The sequence below is a fragment of the Falco rusticolus genome, chromosome 5 (genome assembly GCF_015220075.1).
Source record: "Falco rusticolus isolate bFalRus1 chromosome 5, bFalRus1.pri, whole genome shotgun sequence".
Lineage (NCBI taxonomy): Eukaryota > Metazoa > Chordata > Aves > Falconiformes > Falconidae > Falco > Falco rusticolus.
Genome location: NC_051191.1, coordinates 91,025,800 through 91,045,137, shown reverse-complemented (window position 1 = coordinate 91,045,137; position 19,338 = coordinate 91,025,800). Strand labels below are relative to the sequence as shown.

At 49.9% G+C, this 19,338-nt stretch overlaps 2 protein-coding genes across 2 annotated transcripts in view; both read right to left on the bottom strand.

The window, feature by feature from the left end:
* Window positions 1-1,926: 1,926 nt before the first annotated feature.
* On the bottom strand, window positions 1,927-7,915 carry LOC119148591 (cystatin-B-like). The gene is made up of 3 exons (XM_037388970.1): window positions 7,788-7,915; window positions 3,416-3,517; window positions 1,927-2,763 (listed from the first exon to the last, which is right to left on the bottom strand). The coding sequence occupies exons 1-3, from the start codon at window positions 7,851-7,853 to the stop codon at window positions 2,635-2,637; spliced, it is 297 nt and encodes a 98-aa protein (XP_037244867.1). The 5' UTR covers window positions 7,854-7,915; the 3' UTR covers window positions 1,927-2,634.
* Window positions 7,916-10,056: 2,141 nt separating this feature from the next.
* CASR (calcium sensing receptor) overlaps window positions 10,057-19,338 on the bottom strand; it is a 77,746-nt gene continuing 68,464 nt past the window's right edge. Inside the window, exons 6-7 of the mRNA XM_037390700.1 lie at window positions 16,137-16,260; window positions 10,057-13,224 (exon numbers count right to left, since the gene is read on the bottom strand). Of these exons, the coding sequence (XP_037246597.1) occupies window positions 11,774-13,224; window positions 16,137-16,260 (1,575 nt within the window). The 3' untranslated portion in view covers window positions 10,057-11,773. The remainder of the gene's footprint in view (window positions 13,225-16,136; window positions 16,261-19,338) is intronic.

Genomic DNA, 19,338 nt, shown 5'->3' with positions numbered 1-19,338 from the left:
CAGGTAAAAATAGTACTAGTTACACAAGCACACAAATAAAAATGCCACAGCTGGGCTGTAGTGGGAAGTGTCTGCTGATCACAAGTGACCAGTGCCTCTGCTCAAAGCAAGGGTAACTAAACCAGGTGGCTGAGGACCATGGGCAGGCAAAATTTTGGTGCTCTCCATCAGTGGAGCCTCCACAGGCAACCTGGTCACCTGTTTGACCATTGTGACCATTGTCAAAGGGGAAAAAAAAAAGGGGGGGGGGGGGGGCGTGTTATCTGTCCCATCCCCCCCCTCCCCATGTTTACATGGAATTTACTTACATCAATTACTTATCTTGCCTCTTGCCCTTGTGCTGCACTGAGCACTCCGAGAAGAGCCTGGCTCTTTACTGCCTCCCCTTCACCTTGTCCCAGAAGGCTGAACAAGCCCAGCTTTCTCACCTCTTTTTCAGTACAGAAGTGAAGCCAGATGCTCCACTCGCTCAGTTGTCTTGGTGGCCCTTTGCTGGACTTGCTGTGGTACTGTCTGCCTTGTACTGGGAAGCCCAGAAAGGGGGGACCAGCCCTCCAGGGGTGTCCTCACCAGTGCTGAGCAGCAGGGCAGGAACAGCCTTTCCAGCCGCTGGCAACACTCTTCCCAACGCAGCCCATGGCCACCACTGGCCACCTTTGCCTCAAGGTGTCCAACAGGACGACTCCCGTGTCCTTCCTGCAGAGCTGCTTTCCAGCCACCCAGGCCCCTGCCTGTACCAGTTACTCCTTCGGTGCAGGACTGTGCATCTCCCTTCCTGGCTGACAGCTGTGAGATGTCTGCTGGCTTCCCCAGCCCCTGACCTCCCCTGGAACAGCAGCACAGCCATCCAGTGCATCAGCCACTCCTCTGTTTCGCATCACCTGCGAACCCGCTGAGGGTGTGCTCAGTCCCATCACCCAGGTCCTTAGTGAAGCTGTTGCACACCGCTGGTCCCAGCAGTGACCCCTGGGGTACCACTAGGGCCTGCCTCTGACCAGACTACGTGCTGCTAGACTCCCCGAGCACAGCAGTTAGCTACCGTGCAGCCCGCGGACCTAGCACATGCTTAATCAATCAGCTTGTCTCCGAGGACGTTACAGAAGACAGTATCAGACGCCTTACTAAACTCAAGGTAAGAAATATCCACAGCCCTTCTCCCCTGCCAAGACATTTATCTCATCATAGCAGGCTATCAGGTTGGTTAAGCATGACTTCCCCTTTTTAAATCCACGCTGACCACTTCCAATCATTTTTTTTGTCCTTTATGTGTGGCTATAGCTTCCAGCATTACTGGCTCCATCACCTTTCCAGGGACTGAGGTGATGCTGACGAGCCTGTAGCACTCCTTCTTGCCCTTCTTGAACACAGGAATGACATTTTCTTTCTTCCAGTCCTCAGGAACCTCCCCTGATGCCTGTGACCTTTCTAAGGGTAGAGATGGCAATGACACTGGTTAGCTCCCAAAGCATCCATGGATGCACCCCCTCAACTGCCATGGCACTAAGTCCAGTTTGTTTAAGCGCTCCCCTAACCTGATCCAGCTCCGCCAAGAGAAGTCTTCCTTTCTCCAGACCTTCCTGCTCACCTGAAGGACCTCGAATGTCCTGCCAGTAAAGGCTGAGCCAAAGGCAGCATTGAGCGCCTCGGCCTTCTCTGTGCCCTTTGTCAGCAGGTCCTCTGCTCCACTCGGCACCGAAGGGCCACACTTTTCATACTGTTCCTTTTGCTGCTGATACACCTGTAGACGACTTTCTTGATATCTTTCATGTCTCTCACCAGCTTAAAGAATTTCTAATTAAAACACAGAATAAACATAAGGTTATGTACCATATGAAGAACACTTATGGAAAAGAACTCTGAGCAAGATAGTAACCAATACTGAAAACCAGTAAAGAGAACAGTGATACACCAGTCGAAGAGGCCATCTCAAGTCAAGAGAAATATTTATTTGTTATAAATGCAGAAATGCATGTCCAGCTTAAGTTCCTTTCCATGACTTTTCCTTAGGACTGAGAAAGTAAGCAAGCTGGTGGTGGTGTTTGGTTTTGGTTTTTTTTTAAATTCATACAGCCTCTACTGGACATGATATCCTACTGCTGCAAGAGGACAGACACGACTACCAAGGGAATGTTTGTTTCAAAAGATTATAATCCTCTTTCTCTTGCTTTCAGAACTGCTTCAGCTCAAGTCTCTCTTTAGGTCTTTGCCAATAAAATGCACAGTACAATTTAAATCTACAGATCTAGTCACAGTTGCAAAACAGCACAGCAAAGATTCAGGTTTTCCTCTTGCTCCTTGCTGTAAATGCAGAAGTGCCAGTGTCACTACCCTTTCAGTTTCCAGACCAAGGAAGCCCACAAACAGGACTCAGCCAAGCATTCCAGTTAAGTTGCACCGAAGTCAGCAGAGCTGCTTGGGTTTGCATTAGTGCAGGTGAAAGGAGAGCTGCGCAACTCAAATTTAGATGCTGCACAGGAAGGGAAAGCCATAGAAGAAATTGATTTTTTTTTTTTAAACTTAATGCTGGAAAAAAAGACACTTGCTTTTCTCCTTTCTTGGCACAGGACTCAATATTTTGCTGCCTATAGAAAATGCACATAAGAAACCGTTAGGAAAACGCACAAGATAAGCTTGCTAAAAATAAGCCAGATCATCGTGCCTGGTCTTGCTGCTCTGGTAACTGTGGAGACTCAGCGGCTTATTCTCATGAGGCAGGCTTCTGAACACCCGCAGGTGCATGAACTCATCGTTGCCAACATGGACCTGCAAAGCATGAAAACCAATTTGAGGATGGAGAAGCAGAGAGGCTGTAAGAAAAAGCAGCACATCAGAAGGCACGGTCTTGTTTTAAACCAGACTGGGAGTCATGACTTTGTGGAAATACCACCTAATCCTTCTACGCTTGTTAATCCTCCCTGTGCCTGTGATTGGGAACGTACAGGCAGGGAATCCGACAGGAGCGGCAGAGGAGTGAGTAATGTATTATGTATGTGCAAAATGCTTTGATCTTACCTGGCACAACATGCACTTAAATGCTTCGATCGCAGTTGCTTGTTTTTGTGTGTGGTATCACTACAGGCAGAGTCAGAGCAGGTTCGATACTGTATCCTCTCACATCTGGACTTCACTTCATGCAGTGTTAGTGCTCCAAACCACAAATGTCTAATTATCTCCCAAACCAAGTTTCACAAAATAACCGAAAAGTAAAAATCATTATGCGAATAAGAGAAGGACTCTTATCTCCCATTTAATACAAGCAGGGAGATTGGCTGGGAGGTGGGAGAGTGGATTTTTATTTTGTTTTAATGTACAGATTTTTTTCCTATTAAGGCTAAATCATAAGCATTCCTGTCTAGAAAAAACCCCACCATTCCAAATATTATACATGTTAATTAAAAAAAGTAGTGTCCTCTACCTTGATGAAGTAGTTTGTTCCGGCAACCACCTGAGTTTTAAACTCCACTGCAGTGAAGACATCAAAGGTTTTCCCTTCTTTTTCTTCTAGCTGAGGTTTCACCTTAAGGAAACAATAGGTTAGTTAAGACTGATGCAAGATTCAAGTATTTAGGACTTAAGGCCTACACTGTCAGCGCGCCTCAGCACCCCGCAGGTCACTGCTGCTGAATTCCCAGAGTTCCTGCTTTTCCAAGTTATTAAGAGATCAAAAATGAACAATGGTAAGTTTTGTGTTAAAGCAGGACCAGAAACCTAGACAGGCAGCAAAGCCAAGACTGCCGTGTGGTTGTCACCACAGACTGACACCAAGTCCCAAGCCTCCAAGAAGAGGCTATTCTAGAAAATTTATTTGGACAGGCAATTTCCTTCGTGGATGTCTCAGCTTCCCTTTCTGTCCTGTATATCTAACAGATGTAAAGTGGTTCAGTATCTACATGCACAAGGCTACAGATATTTTCAAGAGAAATTTTTTAATATACATCATTCTTGCAACAAGAAAAAGGGCTGTCTTCAGCATTAGCTCCCATTTCAAATTCAGAGTGAGTTATTACAGACCCAGCATCACAGAACAGACAGACATCCACAAATAAAGCTTTGAAAGCAAAACCACCCAAGCCTAAGGTTGCACAACATTCGTTTGACAGTCCTGGCAGTGCGTCTGCTGGAATCTACAGTGTTTTTAAACTGCAAATATTTTCCAAGAAATAACTAAACCATAAAGCCATAAATCATCCCACTTTCCAAGAGTGTAAAACCAGCGGTGAAGAAGTCAGGATAACTTCTCCGTTACCCCATAGGGACGCATGAACTCATATGAGCTGCAGCTCTTCCCTCCCACACTTGGCTCTCTAGAACATCATGGCTACACAGTAAAATTCTTGGTCAGGAAAGCAGACGATCTCGGACTGTTGACAAGACAAGACAAATTAGTCTTGAAGTCCTTGCTGCAATTGCAGTTCTACCCTGGCCTCAGCTCCTGCACTGCATCATTGTGTAGCCCTCCCTCCACCCCCAGTGCAACAGTACCAGTAGCAAGTAGATTTTCTCTTTCCAGCTACGTTTTATACTTCCCCTTCTTCTAAATTCAAGGGGAATAAATATATTTGCTCTCCTGCCTGAATCCTACCTGCTTCCTTGAGGGAAAACAAGTGCCAGTTTGCCACTGCTCAGGACAGAAACAATTTCTGCAACAGGGAACTGTTCTCCCACCTCTCCAACACTGAGAAGGCAGAGGAACAAACTGGTGCCTTTCCAAGACAGCTGATCAGTGACCATCCTGTCCCTGGGAGCCGTGCCTGTACTGTACCTCTTCTCTCAGAGGTCACACCTCTGTGCTTCCTCCAGGCTATGAACAGTACATCAGAAGTAAGATAATGATGTTTGGATGCTTTTATACATACGGGTTTTGTCAGATGGAGATCAAAGCGCACCCAGCAACTTTGTATTCTAAGATGCAAGGGCACAGCCCCAGAAGGTGCAGTGACTCACTCGGTCCTCCCTCCTCCCCTTACCCCGAATCAGAGGATGGAGCAAGCGGTTTCAGTTTCCATCACTAGAGCTACTATTACAAATTTTAAGAAGCAGGGGAGGGGGCCAACATAAGTATCCCACTGATTCTGTCCTGTCCCATGCTCCTTCAGCAATCCTAGGTGCTGTGCAAGGTTGGTTTCTTGGGTCTCAAAATCGCCCCGGCTCAGCACATTTTACATTTCCACCAGCAAGCTGAACAGGGGGCTCCGTGACTGCAGACACCTCAGAGCTGCAGGACACTGAGCTTGTCAGGGTGTTACCCTGTCAGTGACTCACCACAGCATGTGACAAATGAGCGTCCTGATTCAGCAGGGAGAGGGAGAGCCAGAGCACAATACCCTCTGACAGACCCGGTACCAGCCCACCCGCCAGCTCATCACCTGCCTAGACTGGGGGTTCTGGCAGACAGTGCGCCTCACACCAGCCAGCACTGGGCTCTGGTGGTAACAAAGGTAGCGGCATACTGGGCTGCAGCAGCAGGAGCCTAGCCAGAAGAGAGAGGCGTGCGATCGCTGCCCTTTACTTGGCACTTCAGTTGGAGAACATTTGGAATAGTGTGTCCAGTTTTGGGCCCCCAGTATGTCAAAAAACTGCAGCGAGCTCAGCAGAAGGCCACCATGAGGTTAAATAGCTGGAGCGCTGATGCCATGAGAAAAGGATGAAAATGAGCTTGCTCAGCCTGGGGAAAAGGTGACTTTGAGGAAAGCTTTACCGTACCTACAAGAAGTCAGGCTCTTCACTGAGGGACGATGGCAGAAGAATGAGACACAGTGGTCATAAATGAGATCGGAGGTTCAGATGGGACGTAAGGAAAAACTTTTCTCCTGACGCTCCTGCGGTACAGCAGATTGCCCAGAGCGTGGTGGTTTCCACCCTCAGAGGTTTGCAAGACCGGACTGGGCAAAGCCCCGAGCTGCCTGGTGCTGCTGACCCTGTGCTGGGGCAGGAGGTGCAGTCCCTTCCCACCCCCTCTGCGATTCAATCACAAGGCTGAAAATAATTACGCCCTGAAGTGTCTTTGCATGGTCTGGTCGCTTACTCCCAGAGCAGTTACTAAAAATCAATGGCTCAAAATCACCCTGACTAATCTCTGCCACAGCTGCCAGCGTAGAAGCTGAACAGGCCTGGGTGGAAATCCTTGCCACGGAGAGGCAGCTCCTGTGGGACTCCTAAGCCAAACATGGTTGGAAGAAAGCTGTCCTGCTCTGTCTCACGCCGTACCTGCTCTGGGCAAGTAGCGGTGTTTGCCTGGGCCATGAACCTGAACTGTGTTCGGCCATCACCAGGATTCTTACGAAACGATACAACGGAGGCCAGAACTGGAAAAGCAGGAACAGGAAATGTATTTATGGCAAACAGGCAGGCTCTAACAATCTACAGAAAGATTTGATTTTAAGCAAACAAAACCATTGGAGAAGTCCATCTTGATTTAACAAAACAAATGTCTCCTTCACAGTCTGTATCCATGCAAGGATATGACTGCATGGTTGAATTTCAGTCTGGGGTCTTCCCATGGGTATTTCATTAAATAAAGTCATTTAAACTGGCAGTCAAAACAAGATGGACAAACTTTGAAGTATTTATATGATTTAAATGAAAACGATTAATTCTGTTCACTTCTGAATCCAACTGGGTTTCATTTTTATACTCTTCATCTTATTTTTAGATTACCAAAGCGCTGCAGTCTGCTACAGAATAGAAAGTCAGGATTTCAAACCTAGTTTTCAGTCCATGTGTGACCTTAATTGCATGTTTGCCTTACCTTTAACGTGACATGTAGGCCTTTTCAGGTCAAAACAGTAACTGTGGCTCTCAGCAACTCTCAGTAACACAGTCATTACTGCAACCTCAGGTCAGTGCTTAGGAGGTGCACATCTCTTTTTTTTAAAAAAAACCCACACCATGGAATCATCAGATTCTACAAGCTAAACGTTAGTTTCAGTGACTGCTGTGCCTCTGGGTGCTCGGTGCCTGTGCAGAGGCTGCTGCAGCCCGGGGAGCAAACCCAAACCACGCACAGAGCGAAGGGGCCGGCGCTCCCTTCACCCCCTGGCTGCCCTGCTGCGCCCCAGCTGGTGCGGCCAAACGGCGGAGGAACCCGGGTTCTCGTGACTGAAACGAGAGCATGTGTTTTGAAAGAAGTGCCGCTGGACACTCACAGCCTCAGAGCAGAAGCGTGCGCTCCGCTAACACGGACAGCAACAGAAGTTACGGTGGGCACTGCCAGGACTTGGAGCCGGCAGCGGCTTCTGCGCTGGGGAACCCCAGCAGGGCCAGCGCAGATGTTTTCTTGCTGATTCCGCCCACAAAAACCCCACAAGCCCATGACCACGAGGTTCAGACTTTGCAAAAACCATTTGAGCCCTTTCCTCCAGCCGAGGGAGAGGGACCTTATCGAGCTGGGGGGCTCGGTGGCTCTCCAGGTTCCTGCAGGAGCGGGAAGCCCGCTACCCCCCCACTGCCGAAATCCTCTCCAAATCCCTGGAAAACGCCCCCTTAAAACGCTGAGCCTGCGCTGCCCGGCCCCGCACGGGCAGAGGGCCCGGGCAGGGCCGCTGGCTCCTCACAGCCGCCCGCCTCTTCCCGCCTTCACCTGAGGGGAGGCGCGGCGGCCCCGCAGCGCCACGGCCCAACGGGCCCGGCCGGGCCGCCCCGACCCTGCCCCTGCGCGGGGGACGGGGCCCGGGGCCCAGCGGCGCGCCCCAGCCGGCGGCCTGCAGAGGCCCGCCCCGAGGCGCCGGGAGAAGCCCCGCCGCCCGCCAGGCCCTGCCCGCGGGCTCGCCCCGGCGCGGCTCCCTCACCTCATCCGCCATCTGCTGCGTCTCCTGAGTGGCGGGCCGGGCCGCGGAGGCGCCCCCGCACAGCATGGCGGCCGCTGCTCCCCGCCGCTCCCGGCCTTCCCGGGGCGGGGCGGGGCGGGGCGGGGCGGGGCGGGGCGGGGCGGGGCGGGGCCGGGTCGGGCCGGGCCGGGCCGGGGCGGGGCGGGGCGGGGCCGGGCGGGCTGCGGCAGGGCCCGTGGGACCGGCTCCCTCCGGGCTCGGCGGGAGGCTTCCCGTGCCCGATTATCAATAACAATAAAAGGTAAAAGCGAGTACAAGCCGCCTGCGGGGTGCCGCCTGCGGCACCGCTGTGACGGGCGCGGCTGAGGCCAGGCCTGTCCCGGGCGGCAGCTTTTGTCTTGTCCCGTGTCACGGTTTCCAGCAGCGTCACCCGCGCCGCGCGTTGGCCCCGGCAGCGGAGGCCTCCAGCTCCGGGGCCCCTGCCCGCTGCCCTCACCCGTCCCTGTGCCAGCTGGTTCTGCTGCCCGCGGCCCGCGGGCCTTACCCAGACGCCCATAACCCCTGGCGGGACTTAGCCTGAACGTGCAGGTCTTTAGCTAAACCTCCCCCCAGTCTGAACATCCAGGTTCCCTGGAGAAACCCCACCAAGCCCACCTGCCCCCCGGCAGCCCCCGGTAACCAGCCCTCCGCGTAGGAGCAGCAGGTGCCGCGCCCCGGGGCCGGGCAGGGCGCGCAGCAGGGCGCGGAACGGGGGTCTCCGCCCTGGCAGCCTCCCCGCCCCGCCGGGGCTGCGGGCTGCGAGCTCTGCCGGGCTCGCGATGGAGCGGGGGTAAGGATCAGGCTCTGCGCTCGGCTCCCCGCCATCAGCCAAGTCTGACGAAATCCCACCGCAGAGCTGATGCACTTTGTTACTGCTTTGCAGCCAGGCGGTTCGGGAAACACCACACTGGCACACGCTTCCAGTAGGTTTTTGAGCCGTGGGGGGTGGGATGGGGCAGCTGTTCTTGTGGGCAACTTGTGGTGGGACATGCCAGTGGAGGTTCTCAGGCTTGAGCTTTCAAGAGAAGGATGTGACCCAGCTTGTCTTCATCAGTATTGCCTCGTGTGACACAGACATGCCTTGGGACAGGTGTCTGAGCAAACCGCTCCTCCCAGACGTGGCAGGATGGGAACACAAACTCTCCTCCATGCACAGGACAAAGGGTTTGGTTGCCAGTCACCTTCACGAAGGGGGTCTTTTAAACAGACCTGCCCTTGCACCTAGCGCGTGTGTAACTGCAATGGGTACAGCAGCGGCTCTCACCCAGCTGTGGAGCCAGAGGCTTAGAGCTCCAGGTACTGTGCAGTGAGGGTGGCTGGGGGCTCCCCAGCGAACTGAGCACGGCTGATCTGCTGCTATTATTAAATTATGGCAGCTGTTGGAGCCTCATTGTGTGCCATGGTACAAATTCCTTTTAAGCAGATGTAAAGAACAAAAAAACACCTTAAGAATGAAAACCACCCAAGTGTCAACATCATATACTGTGTGCATAGCCAGTGAACATTGTTCTCCAGACAAGGCAGCTGATGGTGATTTTCTCTGTCTTACGTTGTGTTTGTGCAGAGTCACCCGTTTGTGTCTTGTGTCATTTTCATTTCATTCATTAAGCTCTTCCACGCTTTCAATGCTGTCAGCTTCACTTCAGGGGCTACTGTACTGGGTTTGGCCCATAGGAACGATTCGGTAGCACTAAAACTATTTGGCTACTGAAATTTTTGGAAGTGTGGGGCCGTAAAAAAGTACTTTTTTTTTAGCCCTTTCTGCCATCTAGTGCCCATCTCTGTTCATGCATTTAGACAAGACTCCGGTCTCGATTCCATACCCTAAAACAAGCCTAGAGGCCCCCCAGTCAGCAGCCTGGGGAAGGAACCCGGGTTTTGAGAAGCAATGAGCAACTCTCACTGGCCCCAGGGGTAGAAGGTGGTTTCCAGAATTGTGGCCACAAGGATTTGTGCTTTCAGACTTTTTTTCTTTTAACCAGCTGTGCCATAGCTTTCATCAAATACTGTAATTTGCAGGCTTTACAGTTGGATTTGTTCTTACATTGTATAATTAAAATTTGAGCCCACTCTGAGGCTGTAACAGATCAACAAAAGGGTTAAAATTACTCGTCTGAATAGTGTGCTTTTTGGGGTTCTGGACTTCCATTTCTCTCTTAAGCCAAAACTCTTCCTTTACAGCAACAAGTGGAGGTGGCAAAACAAAGTTTTTATGCAGTAATGTCGCCTGTAAGTTTTATTTGCCTGCCCTGGCAAAAGAACAACCAAGCAAAAACAGTAACAAAATAATTGTGGTATTTTCCCCAACGCATTCACACAGTCCTTTCATCTGCTCACACTAGGCTGCAGGCCCATCTACCTTCCCACAGACCACCTTCATGTTTGATGAGGGAGGGTACTGACATCTTCACGTCAGATGGTTGTTCTTGCACACGGGATCTGGGAAGAGGGAAATCAATTCTGCAGCACAACCCTAACCCGTCCTGCCAGGCTGTCGAGGGGTGCTTTTTCTCGCATCAGGCTGCAACAAATATCTCTTCTAATGACTCTCTTACTTCAACTTTTTGGGCATGGATGGAGCAGAACCAGGCATGCCTGGCAAAACCAGAAGCACTTATGTCTGCTTTTGGGGGAGTGGGACGAGCATCAAGAGTAATAAAGCTCTGCTGTGCTCTTTTCTGAAGTCCTTACTGCTTTTCTTTAAGTACAGTCCACCCTTCTTGTGCCAGGTGCCCCTTCTTCAAGATGGGCCAGGAGGGAAATAACCTACTAGGTGGCCTGTAAGAGCCCAAACGTATTCAATGTGTGCATTTGCCTTTGTGTGTGCCTCAGAGCCCAGGCCTGTATGTCTTCTTCATCCGGTCACCTACCAGCACACACACTTCACATATTTACCCGCTCCTGCAATCGTATTACCACATCTGGGGCTATTTCTCCATCCCTAACTGCTCCATTTCACCTTGTTTCATTTGCTTTGTGTCCGGCCCACCAGTATCGTCAGGACTAGCGCAATGCTCCGTGTAGGTGTCAGGCAGATTAATGTGGCAAAGCACAACACTGACTATGGTGTGACAGGGTTAGCCATGTATGCCATGTGGAATATTACAGCAGCAACACTTTGTTAAGCATACAACTACTAGCGACATAATCAATCACGGATACATCTCATTGTGCTCTCGCAACGTTCTCCGGGGGAGGGGGATTTACAAGCTGTTCTCCCCCTCCACCAAAGCAGGCAGGCTGGAGGTAAAGCTACCTCAGCTGGAGGAAACCAGTAGGAACCTAGTAGCTTGGTCTAGTGCAATGGAGTCTGTGAAAAGTATTGTCCAATATTTCCCGCTGGCCAGAAAGGAGAGGACTGGGACATTACTAAATATAAATAGCAGGGCGCTCCGTCGCATTAAATACTTTACATGTTCACACCCTTGGCTGTACACAGCATGCAGATGTTGGGGGCTTTTTTATTTTCCCCGTGACCATGCTTTCCCAAGTGAAACCGTGTACCTTGCTTTTGTAGAGCTGAGAGTCCTGACGCACATGGTTACAGATCACATATACTGGATAAAGAGGGAATATTATACATACTGGGAAAGAGGAATATTATACATAAATGTAAAAGCAGAGTATAGCGGAATTGCCTAGTGCCTCCCATAGTCAGCTGAGTTGCAGTCTGGCAGGAAAAGCTTACGGAGGCAAGGCAGCATGCAGACTTCTGCCTAAGCCCCACCAGAGACGATCTTCACTTGCCCTTCTGAGATGTCCTGGTTGCAGTAAAGCAAACGCAAATTCAGTCCAAGGCTCCCCAGACACAGTCCTTCCTCTGGAGCACGTGTGTTACCCTGCCAGTGCTAAGTTAGGTGTGGTGGGGCTGTGTCACAGGAGTGTGTCTTTGTTGTCTTTCCCGTTCAGATGCAAGAGGTGAGCAAGTTCCTCTTGGGGGCTGGTGTGCTTCTCACAATCTTCTTTTGTTAGGAATGTACTGTGTTCTCTGTGACGGAGCCACCTCCAGCGCCTATAAAATTTCGGGAGTTAGCCGATGGCAGGGAAGGCTCCACCTCAGGGCTTGGTACCTCTTCTTTGGTGTCACCCACCACCGACTCCTGCGAGCTGGTCTCTGGGCTTGAAGCTGCCTGGAAGCTGGGCTCGGTGCTGAGGGGCTCGCTGTTCTGCAGGGGAAGCAGGGCCCGGTGTCGCATCAGGCTGTCGTCACTGTTCTGGGCCTCCAGGGAGTTCCTGTGCTTGGTGTTCCTGTTGGCCATGGCATTCTTCTGCGGCTCCTCGAAGCTCAGCGACAGGGTGACCGTGCCGCTCCCGAAGCTGACCTTTTGCTTGCACCCACGCTGCTGCTGGCGCTGCCGCTCAGCGGAAGCGGGCAGAGGAAAAGGGTCCTCGTGGTTGCTCTTACTGCTGATGGAGGAGGAAGGGGTGGAGCCGGTGGAACCCCCCAGGCTGTTGGAGCGCTTGCGCGACACATTGCTCCGTCTCAGTGTGGCCCTGGCAGCCACCTTGAAAGCATGGGCAGCTGTGCTGCAGCGGACCTCCTCGATTGTGTTGCGGGAGGGCTTGAAGAGGATGATGTAGACTTTGTTGAAGAAGATGCAGGCCAGAAGCCCAAAGCTGGCAGCCAGTATTGCAATCACCTCCACGGCAGAGACAAACTTGCCATATGTGCTGGCGTAAGCAGGGATGAAGGAGATCCACACAATGAAGAATATCAGCATGCTGAAGGTGATGAACTTGGCCTCGTTAAAATTCTCAGGCAGCTTTCGAGACTTGAAGGCGAAGAAGAAGCAGATGGCTGCCAGGAGGCAGGTGTAGCCAATGAGGAAGCCAAGGGCCATCAGGGAGCCTTCATGGCAGGTGATGAAGATAATCTCATCCTCCAGTTCATGGTTTCGGTAACTAGATGGCGGGGCTGTGTAGAGCCAAATCACACAGATGACAATCTGCACGAATGTGCACAAGAAGACCAGGAGGAACTGAAGGTTGAGGCCCCACCACTTTCGGTGGAGGCTCGTGGGGATCTTTGCTTCAAAGACGAGCAGGACACGATTGGTTTTCACCAGGATGCAGGAGATGCAGAGGACAAAGCTGATTCCAAAAGCTGGCTGACGCAGACGGCAAGTCCAGTTCTGGGGCTCGCCAATGAAGAACAACGAGCTGGAGAAGCAGCAAAGCAAGGAGAAGAGGAGGAGGTAGGACAGCTCCCGGTTTGTGGCCTTGACGATGGGTGTATTACGAAATTTGGTGAAGACTCCCAGGACAAAAGAAGTCAGGAAAATTCCCAGCACAGCAAAGAGAGTCAGAGCGATCCCAAAGGGCTCGGTCCAGGACAGAAACTCTATCTGCTTGGGGATGCAGGATGTGTGGTTCTCATTGGACCAGTAATCCTCAGGGCACTTGTCACAGGCACTTGCATCTGAAAAAGGAGTAACAGCGAGAGAGGGAAGGTTTGTCAGAATGAGAGGCTGAAATGTGGGATGACGCTACACACTGGCCTTCATCTTAAACACAGAGGGTGTTCCCTTTAGGTGTCTGCAGTTTCTCAGAATCCTACGTTGGTGTCTCAGAGTGTTTTACACTGAAACAACCAGCCTCCCACAGGCTATAGAGCAAAACACAAAGCATGCTAAGTTCCAGCTTAAAAACATTCCTGTCCCTGCACTCGTGTTTTTGGAATCCATTTCTTGGTAAAACTTTGCAAACTTTGATTGTTGTCAGCTGTTACACAGGCTCTGTTCCTCTCTCTTTCTTGTGTCTTCATTTTTGTCATCTATTTCTGTCTGTCTTCATACCTCTCCCACTTTTAGCATTATTTGAAACATCCTGCCTGTCTCTATTACAGAGAAAATTAAAACCATGCTTGCCTCCTTAAGTGCTTTGAAAGCCTATTTCATATTCCACGGAGGCGAGCCTTAGATGTGTTTAAATTGCTCTTCCCTGAAGGCAGGCAATGCCCTCGACTCCCAGCACACTCTTGTTTCATGTTGGAACATCAGGAGAAGATATGCCTTAATGATTTCACTCTCCTCACACCCAGCAAAGCGTCCCACTCATACTGGCAAAGGGAAAATTGGTGCCTCCTTCTCTTTCCTCTACATGAAACTAGTTGTGCCTACTGGGATGGCAACATACGTCACCAGTGGCTGCCATGACCAAAAATCAAGGACCTGCTGCTCCTGCTCTTCTTTGACCCAAATGGCTCTTGTGCTCCAGTGGTGAGGGTCATGACCCCTTTGATGGCAGTGGACAGAGGTTGAGAGCAGTGAGCTGGAAGTCACAACCTACCTCAGTCTTCGGGGTCCCAGCAGGATAACAATGGGCTGCAGTGAGTTTGGGGAACAAACATTCAGGAAACTTCTTTAGCAGCCATCTCCCTCTGAGCTTCGCACCTGAGCACCAGCAGGGACTCAGAGCACAGCTTCTGGAGTGAGCTTGATGCTAATGAGAAAGCCAGGAGTGCCCAGCTCATGAGGACAGAGGATTTCAAGCTTTCTCATTCTGGAGGGGTGGTTGGAGGGAGCACCTGTGACCTGATACAATACTGCTTTCCTAAGGACTGGTTGCCTCACCAAAGCTGTTCATGGGAAAAACTGGCACTAGATGCAAAAGCTCAGTCAGGAACTCCCACCACCGCAAGTCATTTCACTTATGTCCATTTTTAAAAATATTTTTTTATATATATAAATATATATATATACACACACAATAATTTTTATTTTTATTGTGCCTTTTACCTGGAAGCCTATTGCAAACTGCAGAGCAGGCAGAGCTAGCTTGATGTGGTGGGGATCGGCCACCTCTACCAGAGACAGGGGCAGCTGTTTAGCACTACATGCTAAAGATGTGCTTTTGCTGTTATCTTGAGGTGACTTAGAGACCATGCTGCCACTGAGGGGAGTAAACCAGATCTCCCTCCTCCCCCAGGGCTGCTCTTTCCTGCCCCCTCCTTTGTCATAGCACTGGAGGTCATACAGCTTCTCCTTGTAGCTGGAAACTCAGCCTGCCAAGAGTTTGTTTTCAGGAAGACCAGAGACCCGATCCAACTCACTCTATGGTTGCACGAGTACCAGCACTGCTCCCAGACCAAGGGTGGGAGCAAACAGCTGGGCGAGGACACGACAGATTGCTACCAAAGGAGACATCACTGTCTCAGCTGGATGAGACTGGTTGTAAAGCTGCTCTCTATGCCCATAAAGCTGGCAAGCACACAGAATAAAAAGCATTACTGTCAGCTGAAATTTCAGCAGGAAACTGTGGAGTCAGAGGGCAGTCACCCCCTCAGCCCCACAGGTTTCACCAGCACACCAGTGCTTGCTCCCAAAATCAAGTGGAAAACACCAAAAGATCCCTATTACAAGTGACCAGAATTGCTTCTATTTAATTTGAAAACGCTGCTCCCAAGCATCCTATAGTAAATTACCATTCCTATCTGACAGGGCGCAAATTAGATTCTCCCAAAGGAGAATGCTTGTTCAGTTTTGCAAGCAGCTTACTGAAGTGTTCATCTCAGGCAAGGTCTGCAGTGCGCACTGGGACCAGTGCTGCTGGCGAGGGTGTGAGGAGATCCTGAGTGCTCTGTGGTGCAGAGGGGCTGGCTGTTCTGAAAGGATTTACTTGCCTGGGGACGCCCAACACTGATGGAGCACTAACAGGTTGGAGATTCAGAATTTTTCAGCTAGTTCTAAAACTGAGGTTACCTTTCCCCTCCACTGCAGAACCTGAGTGGTTTCATCCAAGCTCCCACTGAAACCAACAAAAAAGATGTCCATGGGTGTTTGATAGGACCCAGAGATGCTGGTCCCTTGCAGTGCCAGTGCTCAACAGAAGCTGTGGTTGGTGACGCCATAAAGGGAAATATTCCTTTCTGCTTGTGCAGTCGGGTATGGAATGGACTTTATTTCTTTGTAAAGCATGAAATAAAACCCTGACCACATGAGGAAAAGATGGAGGCAGACAGATAACCACAGGATTTAGGATTAGGATAGGGAGTGTCTCCTTCCTGCAGGTTTTTGGAGGAATAAAAGCTACTGCTACAGTGCAATGGAGTTTGCTTGTAGCTGCCTGAGAGGCTTCCTACATGCAAATCCTTTTCCAAGTTCTGTGCCTTAATTTTCCTAACTTAGAGCAGAAGAGACAAGCAGGCTTAGCAGAAGACAGGACTCAACTCCTGTAAGCTTTTCAGAAGTCCCCCCAGACCTTCTGTGAAGCCCCTGACAAGGCAGCCTCCAGCTCAGCACTGCAGGGAAGCGATTCCAGCACAACTGCAGGTGATGCCCGAAGGGCTCGCATGGTCCTGCGCCAACCGCAGAGCCGCTCTGTGGGTATTACCTGTTTCATCGCTGTACTCCCCATCGGGGCAGTCCACGCACTCAAAGCAGCAGGTGGGCTCTCCCTCAATGATGCCCTTCCTCGTGCCTGGGAGGCAGTCCCTGCTGCAGTTAGAGAAAGGCACCTGCAAGAAAAGAGCCCAAGGAGGGTTAATGGTGGCAGTGCCTCACATGCAGCCTTTCTACAGCAGGCCCTTGGACTTCCTCCAGGAGTATTATTACTTGATTAGCACGCTGGATGGAGAGCCTCAGAGACTTACCTCTTCCCTCCACAGAACAGACACATTTTGCACAATAGTGCTTCCCCAGCTGACTGCAGTGATATTTGTAAGAAAGAACACAACGAGGGATGGTACGGAGGATCAGCAGATCTTTGTAACCTCTACTGTGTTGTGGCACTGTAAACTTGTATGTGACCCATGACACACATACCAGAAAACAGTCATTAAATGGTTAAAAGAAAACAATATCTACTGGCAGGAATCTGAGTCTGCCTTGGAAATGATGGACTCTGACTGCTGATCCCTAATCCTATATATTGCATATTGACTGCTAATGATTTGTGGGAATTCAAACAGTTTCTTGAAACCCACATTCTCCTCCTGAAGACCCTCTTCAACGAAGAAACAAAAAGGTAAATTAACTAAACAAGGAGGTTTCATATGAAAGAAAGAAAAAGAAAAAAAGAAAGGCCCTGTTTTTAGAACACTGAGCATCTAAAGATGCATATCAGCAGCCATATGCTGGTCCAAAGGCTTCCAGACTTCTGCTTCTGCAAATGATGAACTGTGTCCCCTGCTGGCTGCGCATTTACGCTGTGTGTGAGCCCTCCTGGGCACCGTCATATCCCAGCAGCAGGTGCCTGCATGGGCATGCTCACGGTGCTCCTGACGCACACTGACAACAAGGAGTTCAACATGATAAGTGAAAGCCTGGGCCTTTTTAACACAGACGCACAACCTGAGGTTGAATTCACCTTTTCCCAACAAAATTAAGAAAAAGAGCTGACACAGAACATGGCTTTCTCAGCTCAGGGGAGTTAAACCCACAATTTCCACTGCCAGCAGGGGACCATGATCTGTACATACTTGAGGGCTGCTCTGGCTGGAAGCCTCCAGTCAGCCTTGCTGGAAGGCTGCTGCTGGTCTGCCCAGGTGCTGCCAGCCCGCTGACCTCCAGGAACCTCCTGTGTGGATGCACTTGGGCAGCGAGTCCAGGGTAAGGTTTGGGAATTGCCTGTGTGCAATTCCACAGGGTAAGCAAGTCCTCGGCAGTGGCAACTCCTATGTGGAGGTGCCCATTTTGTGTCTCAGGTCGCCTGCCACTGAGAGCGGTTGCTGTTGCTGAAGTGTAGCTGCAGCACAGTTTGGGAATCCTGTTTCTTAGCTGTTAATCAGGATTGCATAATTAATTGGACAGACATATCCAGGACAAATCCCTGCAGCTCCCCACTGGAAGCACTCTTTGCTGTCAATGCCTGTTGCTACTAATACAGTGTTCCGTATTATTATTATTATTAATATTTTTATTATTATCATTGCTGCTATTATTATTATTATTATCAGCTGTATTATTATATGATCTATTCCTTAGGACAGCCAGCAGGTAGTGCATCCTCCACCAGGACTCCATCAGTCTAGACTGTCCTTCCCTAGGCTGCCACTGATGATTTTGAACAGGGCTGAATCAAAGACGCGACTGAAGTCATGCACTGCTTCCCCATGATCTACTAAGCTGATTGAGCTTTCAAGGAGGAAAATTAAATTGGCTTGGCATGATTTCATCTTGACAAATCCAAGTTGGCTTTTTCTTATCAGTTTATTATCCTCTAGGTGTTTATAAACTGTTTAATATCTTTTTTTTTTATCATTTCTTTTAGGTTACTGAAACTCAACTCAATTGTGTGTCATTCCCTTGGCTCTCCTATACCTGCTTTTAAAAACAGGTATTACGATTACCCTCCTCTAATCCTTTGAGACATCACCCACCCTCCACATTTCTCAAAGATGAAGTGCTAGTACTTTTGAGATTGCTTTGGCTGCCTTCTTAAGTATTCTGGGGGGAATTTCATCAAGTTCTGCCAAAATGAATCTGTCTATCTTACCTTCTCTTTAACTTGTTCTTTTGCAAGTCTGGCCAATGCTGAAGTTCCTGTGTTAAAATTAACTACATACATTTAATCTTTTTTTGAGGATGACAGAGGCACAGAAGGTTTCAGTGAGTGAAGTACTGGCTACTCTCTTACAGCAGAGCCTTTTATCCAGAGGAAATTCAAACTTTATAAACTGGAAAAAGGGCTGCAGCAGACACAGCGATCACAAACCCCTCCACTGGCACACAATTTACATACCCTGGCATGACACTCAGCAACACCTGGTTGCATTTTTAACAGAATAGTACAGAGCATGAAGATAAATATTGCACTGTTGGAGGAATTTAGACCAAAAGAACACAATTACTCAGTTTAAGTAAAAACCAGTAAACCCCTAACTGTTGGAAAAGCTGCCAGTGGTATTTGCAATGGTCAGAAGGAGGGGTTAGAATACCAAGGGTTTTAATTAATTTCTCTTGTGGTTTGTGCTCAGAGACTCCAGCCGGGCTTAGAAAAGCCTGAGCTCAGTATTTCTGCAATAATGTGTCCTGCCTGACCCATGCCTCCTTCAGAGAGCTCTGGATTTAAACCATAAGTGAAGGTGGGGTATCTGGAGTAAAGGCAAGGCATAACTGATGGTGTAAGTGTATTAGGCAAGTGTAGCTATTGCAGAAGCAGTTCCCTGATCTGTCAGCCAATGTGAATAATCACCTGGAAGTGAATTGCCTTGTTCATTAATCAGGTGCTGATTTAACACATCTAAACATTGCAGCAGGGCAATGACATTTCTAAGCTAGTGCTCCCTGTGTCACCTCCCAGGCCACAAGCCAGGTGCCAACTGGGAGCTGGGGTTTCTGCCTAGGCTGGAGTGGGCAGCTGGTTCTCCTCCGGAGATCTCTGCACCCATGTTCCCATCACCTGGGGGAGACACAGCCCTGGCTGCTAGTGATGGTAGAGTTACGCTGAAAAGATCTAACATATGCAAGAAAGTGGAGAAGGGCTTGGGCCTGACTAAAGCCAATGGCTGCATCACATACTTTTGAGGCTGCAGAAGCCCCTTCGGGTAGCTTAAGGCAAGGTAGCAGGTACTGGCATCTCCCACTATTGGAAC